The sequence below is a fragment of the Neovison vison genome, chromosome 6 (assembly GCF_020171115.1).
Source record: "Neovison vison isolate M4711 chromosome 6, ASM_NN_V1, whole genome shotgun sequence".
Lineage (NCBI taxonomy): Eukaryota > Metazoa > Chordata > Mammalia > Carnivora > Mustelidae > Neogale > Neogale vison.
The window spans coordinates 207,302,542-207,315,467 of NC_058096.1; the positions used below are offsets into that span (position 1 = coordinate 207,302,542).

The window sequence follows — 12,926 nt, forward strand, 5'->3', positions numbered from 1 at the left end:
CTGGGACACAACAGGGTGTGTGCACATCTGACCCTGACCCCCTCCCTTTGTTCTTACATTCAGGCCCCTGCTGGAGGGGCAACAAACAGGATACATGGATAAGGGAGGGCAAGGCCAGGTCCTGGGATGTGGGGGCAGAGGAGCTAGTGGTCAAGAACATGTTCCAGGGAGGAGGGACCACAGGTGAACCTACATGCCATACCCTCAGCACACACTCTGTTGTGGTGGACTTCAGAACACAAGTTTAAATTTATTAAGAATTTCCATACTGCTATAGCAGAGCATTAAACGCCAAGCACTCGGACCTTATGAGCACGGAGTTCTGTGCAACAAAATGTGCACTCACAAAGTCAGCCTTGTGTGGGCCGTCTGGAAGATACCTCATCCTGAACATTTCCTGAATGTCTTCCATGTGGCTAGTATTTGGGATGCAGGAATTAAAATGGCATGTCCCCTCCTGTTGTTTCCTGTATTAATCTTGTAGATGAGTAGGAGGTCTCCGGGCTCAGTGGTTGCAGGCTGCGGCAGAGTATAGAGGAGAGGGACTGATCTGCTTGGGGACAGAGGAGTGGGGAGGCAGTGTGGCCTTGAAGGATAGGCAGGAGTTTGGCTGGCATTTGGGGGGCTGGAGGGCATTTTGTTTTGGGTTCTCCTGACGCAAGGACTGAGTCCATGTAGCTTGTGTGTGAGATGACATGAGCTCGGGCGCCAGTGAGCAGTGAGCTAGGAAGCAGGGAGCAGCATCCGGGAGTGAGCCCCACGGGCAGCTGTGTCACCTCACTGGGGGATGTGCAGAAACGGGGTAGGACGGCTGCCTCGGAGCTCCTACCTGGGTGTGGGGGGGTTGGGGTCAGCGGACTCTTTCCCTAAAGGGCCAGAGAGGAAAGCCACACACCACCTTGGTCACTTTGTTGCTGTTGTTGTTTTAATTTTTTTAAGAGCTTATTTGAGACAGAGAGTGAGCATGAGGGGGGGAAGGGGCAGAGGGAGAGGGAGAAGCCAACTCCCCACTGAGCAGGGAGGCTGATGACTTGGTGCTCAGTGACCCCGAGATCATGACCTGAGCCGGGCAGATGTTTGACTGAGCCACCAGGTGCCCCTTGTTTGTTTGTTTATTTAAAAGAACCTCTTAAATGTGGAAAAACCATTCTTAGGTCATGGGCCACACAAAAATGGGCCATTGGCTGTAGTTTGTGAACCCCCAGTCTGTACAACAACAACATCAGCTGGTTGAGGGCTGCCTCCCACTAGCATCAGTTCCCACCACTTAGGCAGAGAGACCTCCAACAGCAGTGGAAGAGTGTCGGGGACAGAGATGCACATGCTAGCAGCTGGAAATTGGGAATTGAGCCAGCACGTTCAGAAATAACGGGGGATAAGGGAAGGGCATCAGTAGCCTGTGGGAGATGTGTCGGGTGGTCTCATACGGGGAACAGGCGCACAGGTGTGGTAACAGAGTTACGGGTGGGGGAGACTGGGGACTTCAGGTCCATACCTGACTAAGAGATGAGTGATTTCAGGGGTAGAAGCAGAGTCTAGCTAGGCTAGTGCATTGCCCCAGGTGAGAGCTAATGGTTGCTTAGTCCAAGTGGAAGGCCTGGATGTGGCCTTGCCTAGATATATTTTGAAGGTGGAGCCTTCAGGATTGTCTGAGGACCAGATGTGAAGTATGAGAAAAAGAGGAGTCAAGATCAAAGTGCTTGGCCTGAGCAGCTGGATGGGTGGAGCTGAGGCAGGAAAGGAAGGGGAGGTTTTGGAGACATGGTTCATTTCCTTTGCCCCTGTGAGATCAGGGTAAGCCAAGATATAATCTGGTCTCAGAAACGAGTTTTGCAGAAGTAACATGGGGGTAGTGGTAGAAATCCCCAGACAGTTTCTTTAAATGTCTCTAGTCTGTTTTCTAACCTTGGAAAAGTGAGTGTTTTTACTTTTGAAAATTGCCTGACACTTTCCTTCAAAGCTTTCCTTTTGGCTAAAATTTGGCAGCCATGGATGGTGATTATTCCCTTGCATTTTGCAGTTTTGTAGAATTTGGCGTTTTTCTTTGCTTACGTTAAAAGGGATATATGGTTGATTAAATTTTTTTAGCAAAAAAAATGCAGTACAAGGTATTTGAGTGTGACCTTAAGAACACAGACTCTGGTGCCACACAGTCGGTGTTGACATACGGGTTTTGTTGCTTTCTAGTGGTGATGTAGCTTCTGCGTGTCTCATTGGGTTGTGGTGAGGCTTACATGAGCACATCGGTGGGAGGCACTGGGATCCATATCTGGCACATAGGTGCTCAGTGAAAGAAACTACCGCTAGTACAGGGACAGAAACTGGTCCACTGTCAGTGATAAGAACCACGTTGGGGTGAGTATGGGGCACTTTGGTAGCTCACAGGAGGAGCTACCGAAGGGAACCCAGATATTGGGGGAAGGGGAAAGACTTCCTGGGGCAAGTGGTACCACAACTGCGGGCTCACAGATGAGTTATGTAGAAGAATGGGCAAGCGCGTTCCAGCAGGGATGGAGCCTCAGAAGCAAGAGAGCAATTGTGTGGCTCCAGGGCACAGGAGAATCACTGGGAGCCTCTTGAAGAATTTCAAGGTCTGTGGACCTTTCTCCCAAGAGACTTTGTCCTAAGAAAGTTGGAGGCTCTGGAGTGTCCTTCCCTTCTTTCTCTTCCTGCTGTAGTGTTTAGACTCCTGGAATTCACAGTTGTTTTTAGTAATTTACGGTTTGAGAAAAAGGCTGCATCTAGTCTAGTCAGTGTGTTTCAAGCAGCTGTGGTGTGGGACGTGAACGTAGACGTGGAGAGTACTGAGTACTGCCGGCTTTCATTCTGGCGTGAAGCTCACGCTCCATCCATCTTAGCTCTGGGCCCCCAGACTTCCCTCCACAGGCAGAGTCCAGGGCTCCGCCCGTGTGCCGTGCAGAGCTTTCCAGAGCAGAACCTTAGCTAAGTTTGGAGACAGCCCTTGACACCTACCTCCAAACAGTTGAACCTTGGCTTTTGAAAGCAGCAAGAGAGGAACAACTGTTCGTGTTCAGGGGAGTGTCCATACGATAGACAGCTGATTTCTCCTCCCAGAGGTCAGAAGGCAATGGGATAACATTTAAAGTTTTTGAATGAAAAAAAACTCAAGAAAGAATCATATATTATACCATACGATTGTTTGGTAATGGAGAAATTGAGATATATCCAGATAAACAAAAACTGAGGGGATTAGCTACTACTGGGCCTGCTGTACAAGAAACACTAAGTAAAGCCCTTCAGGGTGAAATGATGGGATACTAGACAGTAATTTTAAATTAAAAATAACACTAGTAGGGGCACCTGAGTGGTTCAGTGGGTTAAGCCTCTGCCTTCGGCTCAGGTCATGATCCTAGGGTCCTGGGATCGAGCCCTGCATCAGGCTCTCTGCTCAACAGGGAGCCTGTTTCCTCCTCCCTCTCTGCCTGCCTCTCTGCCTACTTGTGATCTCTCTCTCTGTGTCAAATAAATAAATTCAAAAAAGTCTTTAAAAAAAAAATAGCACTAGTAAAGGTAACCAGATTGTAACTTTTGGTTTGGTTTTTAACATCTTTCTTTGTCTTTAGGGCTTTAAAAGGCAAGTGCATTGAACAATTATTTTGAAGTCTTTGGTGATGGGCCTACAATATACAGATTGGAGTCTGTGGCGATAATACTATAAAAGGGAAGAGACAGCTGTAGAAACAGTGTTTAGGTACTATTGAAACTAAGCTCTTCAGGCTGGATGGTTTCAGTTGTCTTATTTTCAAGGTCGCTGACCCCTTCTCCTGCTTGCTCACATCTGTAGAACCCCTCTGTAACAGCAGTATTTAATCTAGGTTGTTGTAAATTGTTAATAATAACTGTATTCCCCATAGTACCCAAATGATAACTTGAAAAATGCAGAAAAGGAAAGAAGGGAATCAAAGTGGCACACTACCAAAAATCAGCCAGATACCAAAAACCAGACAAACAAACACAAAAAAACAACTATTGAAGGAATTGAGGAGCAAAAGTCATAATAAGACATGCAAAAACAAGTAGCACAAATAAATCCTTCCTTATTAGTAATCATATAAAATGTGAGTGGGTTAAACTCTTCTATTAAAAGAGACATTGGCAGATTAGATTTAAAAAGAATCTGTTTGTATGCAGTCTACAGGACACTTCAGATACAGACTACACATCAGATGTAATAACACAGAGAGATTGAAAGTAAGAGGATGGAAAAATATATTCCATGCCAAATAGTAACAGAAAGAGACCTAGAGTGGCTGTATGATTATCGGATTCTATTTAAAAGGTTATGCGACAGGGGCCCCTGGGTGGCTCAGTGGGTTAAGCCGCTGCCTTCGGTTCAGGTCATGATCTCAGGGTCCTGGGATCGAGCCTCGCATCAGACTCTCTGCTCAGCAGGGAGCCTGCTTCCCCCTCTTTCTCTGCCTGCCTCTCTGCCTACTTGTGATCTCTCTCTGTCAAACAAATAAATAAAATCTTTAAAAAAAAAAAGGTTATGAGACAAAGAAGGATGTTGATAAATGCCTTAATAAGCAAGAGTGCAGGACAGTTACAGACACACACCCTTTCCAACAAGAGCCCCCAAAGCATATGAATCAAAAATGGACAGAATTGAAATGCAAAATTGAGAAATCTACAGTTACAGTTATTTGAATCCTGCACTTGCCGTACTGGACACAAAAACCAGGCAAGATGATAAGGAAATGGGGAACTTGAGCAAGAGTGTCTGCTAGCCAGACCTAACAGATATGTAGAGAACACCCAGCAGCGGCAGGATTGACCTTCTTCTCAAGTGCTCATGGAACTTTCTCCCTGATAGACCGTATGTTAGGCCACCTTAAGCAAGTCTTAATAAATGAAAGAAGACTGAAATCATATAGAGTGTCTTTTCCACAGTGGACTGAATCTAAAAATATTAGAAGGAAAGCTGGAAGATCCACAGATAAGTGGAAGTTAAATGGCACATACTAAAACAACCAATGAGTCAAGTAATCAGAAGGGAAATTAGGAAATACCTTGAGATGGGAACGAAAATAACACAATACACCAAGTGTGGTGGGGTGCTGTGAAAGTTCTACAAGGAGGGAAATGTGGAGCTGTGAAGAGAACTCCGTACTCATAGCCAGAGTATATAAAGAGCTATGAATCAATGAGAAAAAGATAATCAAAAGAGTTGAAGAAAAGAGAATGTGTCCAAATGGCCAAAAAGCATGCAAAAGACTTTTCAACATTGTTGCACTTTGAAACCACAGAGACCCAGGCCTTCTCCTGGCCATGGTTGCAGTTAATTGGCCTGACAGCATCTAGAGGTGGCAGGGCTCTGGAGCAGCCAAAATTCCCGTCACACCACTGGTGGGCACATAACATTTGTGCTACTACTTTGGAAAATTAGTATTATCTACAAAGTAGAACAAGTGCACTTTAACACCCAGAAGTTGTCTTCTGGGAACACACCCAAGAGAAAGGAGTGCTTACGGCCACCAAAAACCATATATAAAGATGACCATAATAGCTTTATTCTTAATAACTGAAACTGGAAACCAGCCAAAGGTTCCTTGACAATGGAATGGGAAAATGCACTGAGGTGTAATTCAGGGGAACGGCGCATATCTGTGGGAAGGGGTGATCCGCCGCGTGCACTGGTGTGGGTGAATCTAGCAGATAAAGTTTAAGTGAAAGCAGCCAGTCATGAGAGGAGTACACACGTGGCACAGGTGATTTCATTTGTAAGCCATTAAAAAGGCAGAACTAATTTATGTTGGTAGAAGTTCTAATTTATTTATTTTATTTTTTTTGAGTAGGCTCCACACCCACTGCGGAGCCCAGTGCAGGGCTTGAACTCACGACCCTGAGATCAAGACCTGATGAGACCAAGAGATGTTCACTGAGCCACCCAGGCACCCCCGATAGTAGTTTGGGGGATGCTCTTCACTTGGCGCGGGTGCAAGGTGCCTTCTGAGGTTCTGGAAATGTCCTATAGCTTGATCTAGGTAGTGATTATACAGGTGTATGTATATTTCAAAACTTATTGAACTACGTAGTTTAGTGCATTGTATTCTATAAAAGTTAATTCTCAATTAAAAACAGAAGTATTCTTAAGAAGATGTGAAAGAAAATGCACATCGGTTTGCCAGCTTTTTGATACAAGGCCGGGGTTTTCCCTTATGAATGGTGGGTCTGATTATGAACCATGCCCTCAGTGTGTTTTACACAGTTTTCATGGTCTCTTTAAATTGGAGCAATTGCCCAGCAGTATGCCTCCGGCTCTTTGGGATTTTTATAGATTCCACCCCCCTCCCCCAGTTTCTTGTTGTTGTCTTGCTTACATCTAATTTGACAATTTTTTTTTTAGCATCTTTGTTATATCTCTAAAAATGTTCAACCTGTTTTACGAATTAGACTTCCTTGTAAGCTTTCTGTGACTAAAAATGAGCTTGAAAAAATTCTGATCTCAGAAGGTGGCTTCTGTGAGTGTGTTTCTAGCCTTGAAGTTTTATGATTGCAGTATTTTGCACACGTGCACTGTACCTGCGGTGGCTCCTGCGTCACTTGTCCTGGCGCAGACTGTGCTCCCGCCATGTCCTAACCCTTCTCTCCTTCTTGTTCGTCCCAGCTGCCCACTGCTGAAACTGCCCCTGCCAGGGACGGGGCCGGTGGAGTTCACCACTCCCGTGAAGGACTACTCGCCCCCGCCTGTGGCCCTTGACCACAAACCAGGGGAGCCCAGTGAGCGGCCAGAGTGGGTAGGTGCTCAGCGTGGGGCCGGGGAGAGCCCCAAGGGTTGGGTGGAGATCGGCCAAGGCAGGGGTCCTGGGAGTGTGTGAGGGTGGCCATCTTCTGACTGGTGAATATGTGTACTTGACCGGCTCTACACAGGCACCACAAACACCTAGTCACAGTTAGTGAATAGCCTTGTTTGAAAGGAAACCGCAAATGACACAATAGTGAGACTGTCCTACAACACCAGGGTCGGGTGTGTGGTTGTCATCGCTGTGGCCGGGTGGGTTCAGGGTCCTAGCGGGGCAGCTCACACACCATGCCTGGGGCCGAGCAGCCTGAGATGGCGCTAGCAGCCAGGCCATCTCCTCCTTGCCCCAGGCGGTCATGAGAACCACGGAGCAACCCTAGAGAATGTTGTCAGCAGAGTCTTGGCACCATCTAACATATGCCGTGTGTGCCTCATTTCTCAGATCGGTTAGGTCGGTTAGGTTCGATTTTCTCACAGTGCAGTTAGGTAGAGAGAGTGGAGTTTTGTGTTTTGGGTTTTTTAAATCCCTTTTACAGTTAAGGAAATGGGGCCCGGAGTGATGAAGGGCCTCTGTTACTCAGTTTACATGGGGTCAGCACTGCCATCAGAACCCCAGGACTCCTGACTCCGGGTCCCTGCTGCTTCTGGACCGTACTGTCTTCAGTTGACTGAGCTCTGATGTCCACGAGGAAGTAAGAGTCACTCCAGTTGAGGGTCTGAGGCGGAGGAACTCACTCACTCTGATACTGGACTCGTTACTCAGAAATCTGGCACGCTCCAGAGCCCATCTCTAAAGTTTTTAACCTGCCAGGTAGTGGATAAACTGTCCATCCTTCACACATTGTGCTTTGGTCCCGTGGACTTGTGCTGGGCTGAGTGTGTTGTTGAGGAGGAAAAGCAAAGCTCGGAGGGCAGAGCTCTTCCTCTGCCGCCTTCTCTGAGAGTGATGGTATGTTCCTCTGTTTCCTTTGCGGGTAATGTGGCCATCCGGGACCGTGGTCAGCCGGGTGTGTGTTAAGCTGTACATGCTGTCCAGCTTACTGGGATAGGACTCCGTCCATTAACGTCGGAGGGAGCATGACTGATGTTGGTAGGAGCTCGCTCTGTGACTTCGTGTCTCAGCTTGACCATTGGCCCAGCCTGGGACCTTCTTGGTTCAGACCCTTTACCCTCATTAACCTCTTGAAGCAGTTGTACCACAGAGTGGAACGAGGGCTCCTGGTCACAACAGGGTGATCTCGTTGGTGGATATTTCATGACTCCACGAGTTTGGTGGGCCTGATGATACCGGGGAGGCATTTAATAATACAGCTGTTGGGGGAGGGGGTGATGTGTTTGTGAGCTCTTTGAACTTCCATAGTGCCCTTCTTTGGTCCGGAATGATGGTAGTAACCAGCTGTCAGATAACTGCCGGGCGCAGAAGTCAGAGGATTGTCTGCTCTCTCGTCCTCACTGGAGCACCCCCCGCCCCTGCCTTGAAGGCCTCTGTGCAGTGACCTGGTGGCTGTGCAGGTCAGTGTTCAGTTATCTTACCTCTGTGCACAGTCCATGCTCAAAATCCAGGCCAGCAAAGCGGGAGCAGTAAGGACTGCTTTAGTTACAAGGAACAGAAAACTCAGCCCAAACCAGAGTAAGCAAGAAGGGAATTTTGGGAGTCCTAGAACTCAAGGACACTATGGCTTGGGCCTCAGAAGGAGCCCCTCTCTCCACTCTGTCTGCTCCGCTCATGATCTGCCCGCCAGCAGCGCCAGCCCCACGTTGGTGTGGGATGAGAGGGTGCCAGGCTGATCTAAGGGAGGTTATGTGTCACTCCCCATCCCAGATCCAGGGGCAAAGGCTGGTACTTTGTTGACTGGCTTCAGCATTGGTCTCCATCATGAGGCTGAGAACAAGGGCGGACCATTTCCAAAGGAAAATCAGGGTTCTCGGGCTCCAGGCAGCACAGCACAAGCACCTGCTGCCCACCGGGGAATAAGAACATCCTTCCTTCCCCCGTTGCTTCCGGCTTTATGTTTACTGCATGTCTGCGGTGTGCCCGGCAGGGTGTGATCTAGGGGACACATAGAGCTCACGGCTTCTGGGGAGGTCCCAGGCCAGTTAGATAAGACAAAGATGTCTGTTTATTTTATTTTATTTTTAAAGATTTTATTTATTTATTTGACAGACAGAGATCACAAGTAGGCAGAGAGGCAGGCAGAGAGAGAGGAGGAAGCAGACTCCCTGCTGAGCAGAGAGCCCAATGCGGGGCTTGATCCGAGGACCCTGGGATCATGACCTGAGCCGAAGGCAGAGATTTAACCCACTGAGCCACCCAGGTGCCCCAAGATGTCTGTCTAAAATAAATATGATACATGTCAAAGGGACACAGGAACCGACTCAAAGAGCCTGGTGTCAGTGCTGGAAAATAAAATTTATTTTGCAATAAAGCAAAGTATTGGGTTGGATTATAGGCCAAAGTATAAAATAAATATCTGAGTTCAAATGATCAAATAAGTAAATGGGGGAAATAGAAAATTTGGGCAAAAATACGAAATAATTGATGTAAATACTCTGCCCTCAAGGCGGTGGGATTTAACCCCCTTCGTTAAGCGTGCACTGTGCATAGCAACTTCCTTCCAGAGAACACCGTATGGAGACGGGGAGAAAAGAAGCACTTTACTGTGGAGAACCAGATAGATACCTCCCCAGCAAGGCGGTCAGGGTCAGTGTCGGCAGTGGTAGATCAGGCTGATGGTGTATACCCTTGAGGGGCGACAGGTGAGACCTTCTGCCCCTGGTCTTCTTCCCAGATACCCAGAATCCCAACCTAATTATGGGAAGAACATCACATGAGTCCCAGTTGAGGGACGTTTTATGCAGTGCCTGACCACAACTCCGAAAAACTGTCAAGGTTATCAAAAGCAAGGAAATTCAGAGAAACTGTCACTAAGGGAAACTAAGGAAACCACATTTTCTTAGTTTCTAACCTGAAGTCCTTTGTCTTTCCCAGGATCCCATTTAGGGCACCACAGTACATGCACTTGACGCTTCCCTGGCCGCCTCGCAGACCTTCCTGGTCTTGGATGAGCTCGGCAGCTCCAAGTGGCGGCCAGGTGTTTCGTAGAGCCGCCCGTTTGTGTGTGTGTGTGGGGGGGAGGTTTCTGGTTTTCCTCTAGATTAGACTGGGGTTGTGGGTTTGGGGAAGACTGCAGGGGTGAAGCATCATTCTTTTCACATACATCAGCCTCCTAAGTTACTTTTTAAATTTCCATACAGTAACAATGTTCAGTTTTTATACCTTGCTACAAGTTTTTAAAAAGGTTTTCTAGGGTGCTTGGTGGCTCAGTTGGTTAAGTGTCTGCCTTGGGCTCAGGTCATGACCCTGGAGTCCTGGGATCAAGTCCCACATCGGGCTCAGCGGAAGTATCCTCCCTCTGACCCTCCCCCTTCTCATGCTCGCTGGCTCAGGCTCACGCTCTCATTCTCTCTCTCTCAAATAAATAAATAAAATCTTTTTTTAAAAAAGGCTTTTTAATGGATACAGAGAGAAATCTCATTGCGGTTTCCATTTGCCTTCCCCAGATGATTAATGTCAAGTGCTTGTTGTATTTGCATGTCTTCTTTTGCTGTTTGCAAGTGCCCATTTTGAATGAAGTCATTTGGATTTCTTTTTATTGAATTGCTAGTCTTTCTGTATGCTTTGTCTACCCTTTTGCTTTAGTGTCCCCACAATGGGATGCCATAGCTATACTCTGTGGTCTTGCCTTCGTGGGTCCTGCAGAGAGGTCTCTGATCCACTCTGCCTGGTCTTGGTACTCTGAGTCAGGCCATCCTATCTTGGAGTCACTAACTCAGCCTTGTCAGTGTGGGAGGGGCACTTTCTGGAAAGAGGGATGTTTTTACCTGAGGAAGAGAAGAACAAAGCAGAAATGGTAGAAGCTTTCCATTCCCCACACTTGTGTGACCTTGGGCAAGTTTCTTCACAGCTTTGTGCCCTTGTTTCCCCATTCATGAAATGGGGATGAATCTATATCATCCATTGTCTGAAGATTAGACAAGGCACGCAAAGGCTAAGTGCGGTACCTGGCTCATCACTTGCATTTGACACATTTGTGGCTGTCACTGTACTTGATCAGATCTGGCCAAAGTCCTGGAGGAGGACCAAAGTTCATATGCTCGGATTGCCCTCTGGGGCACAGCAGGCCTGCAAGCCCTTTAGCCTGAGCTCAGTGCGGCTCTCTCCAGGAAGCCTCCCCCAGCTTTCTTGCCCTGCTTCTCTGCTCTTGTGTTTCCACCCAGTAGGAATTGTGTTCTATTTAAGCGTGTATAGTCTGGTATTTTAACATAGTAGTTGCTGAAGAAAAGCTTCTTGTTGAACAGAGAAACCGGGTGGCTTACGTAGCCGACCGGGAATGTAAAGTGAGGCATTTGTCTTGGACCCGGTAGGTGATTAGGTGGGTGGGGCCAAGTTGGATCTGAGGTGGTGGAGTTTTAACTTTGATTGTATGGGCAGTGGGAAGCCAATCCCCCAGAGGCAAGGACTTGAGGAAAGTGTCAGTAGGAAGATCAGTTGTATTAAACGTGGAGAAACTTAGAGACGAGGTGACCATGCCTAGGAGAAGGGTGGATGTGTGAAAGGAGTGGAAGGATTCATCTGGAGGAGAAGCCAAATCTAATTTTAATAGTTTTAAGCCATGGTAATGTAACTTCATATAACTCACATGTTTTTGGCTAGACACTTCGCCGGATGGTTATATGTGGTGTTTTCTTGGGTCCTCACAGTGAAGCGTGAGGTCTGGGATTCTCTCCCTAGTAAGAGCCTGGGGGCTTAGAGAGTACAGACACCATTGTCCAAGGCACACTGCCGGGGCTGGCACTAGAAATTGAACCCAGATGGGTCCCCTGAGCCTGCCCCCCATCCCCCCACCACCCACCACACCCCCTCACATGCCCAGAGCTGGAAGACAAGGATCAGGAGTTCTGGTTTTTCAGAATTGCTGAGTAACGGGTATCCTCTGTCATGTTCTGCAGAGCGCCTGGGTGTGTCAGGATAAAGGTAAACTCCCTGGAGCTCTAGGTTGCTCTGTCTGAACGTAGAGGAAGGACTGTGTTTAAAAAAAAAAAAAAAACCGGAACAAAACAAGCCTGAGGTCTCTTGCATTAGCCTGGCTTCCCTAGACCAGCTCACCAGGAAACCTGAACTTCACACGAAGCCCTACCTGGCCGGCCGCAGAGGTGGCTGGGCTTCCGGGGCCAGCCCCGTGGTGTCTGTGGTGGTGGCTGAGCCTGGACTCGGGCTTTCCAAGGAGCCCTGGTCAGCGCCTCATGCTGTGAATGCTGGTGGTTGGAGATCTCAGGGGTCCCTGACCTCAGCTTCTCTCCTGCGCTGCTCATGTTGGGCCTTCCCGTCTGTTTCTTGCTCCCTGTGCGACTCGCATGGTTCACAGCTACCTAGGCACGTTGGCTGTTGAGGAAAAACAGGCTGGAGGATTGGGTGGCTCTGGCTTTAATCCTGACTCAGCTCCCTGTCCGCTCTGTCCTTGGACACATCCTTAATCTCTCTGGGCCTTGGTTTTCTTATCTGGGTCCTCGAGGTCAGGGTCTCCCAAGGCTGCACTCAAGGTATCAGCCAAGGCTGCGCTCCTCTCCGAGCCCTACTGGGGAGAATCCACTTACAGGCTCTCTCAGTGACCTGCTGGCAGTGCAGGCTGTCAAGCTGGGGGACTCCCTTCCTCACTGTGTGTTGGCTGAGGGTCCCCTCAGTTCTTTGCTAAGTGGGCCTTCCAGAAGAGGGGGACTTCTAGAAGAGGAAGAGTTACAGTCTTTTCCCTTCCAGTGACGCACACTCTTGTATGCACGTGTGTGTGTGTGTTAAAATACAACATAAAATCTACCATATAAACCCTTTTTAGGTATATAGTTCATCGGTATTAAATACGTTCACATTGTGCAACCATCCACCGCTGCAATTTTTCGTCTTGTAAAATGGAAACCCTATACCTCTTAAAAACCCCCCTGCTCCCAGCCCCTGGCAACCGCTGTTCTTTCTGTGTCTATAAATTTACTTTAGGTACCTCGTAGAAGTAGACTTGTACAGTGCTTGTTTTTTTGTGTCACAGAAATGCTTATTTCATGCAGCATTACGCCCTCAAGGGTTACTTGTAACCTAATCTCAGAAATGACA

At 47.9% G+C, this 12,926-nt stretch overlaps 1 protein-coding gene across 2 annotated transcripts in view; it reads left to right on the plus strand.

Annotated features, from left to right (window-relative positions):
- LOC122909476 (SREBF chaperone) overlaps positions 1–12,926 on the plus strand; it is a 72,495-nt gene that overhangs the window by 43,685 nt on the left and 15,884 nt on the right. Inside the window, exon 3 of one of the 2 annotated variants that reach the window (XM_044253691.1) lies at positions 6,629–6,758. The exons of the other annotated variant lie outside the window; for it this stretch is intronic. Coding sequence (XP_044109626.1) covers positions 6,629–6,758 — 130 coding nt within the window. The remainder of the gene's footprint in view (positions 1–6,628; positions 6,759–12,926) is intronic. 2 annotated transcript variants of the gene reach the window in all.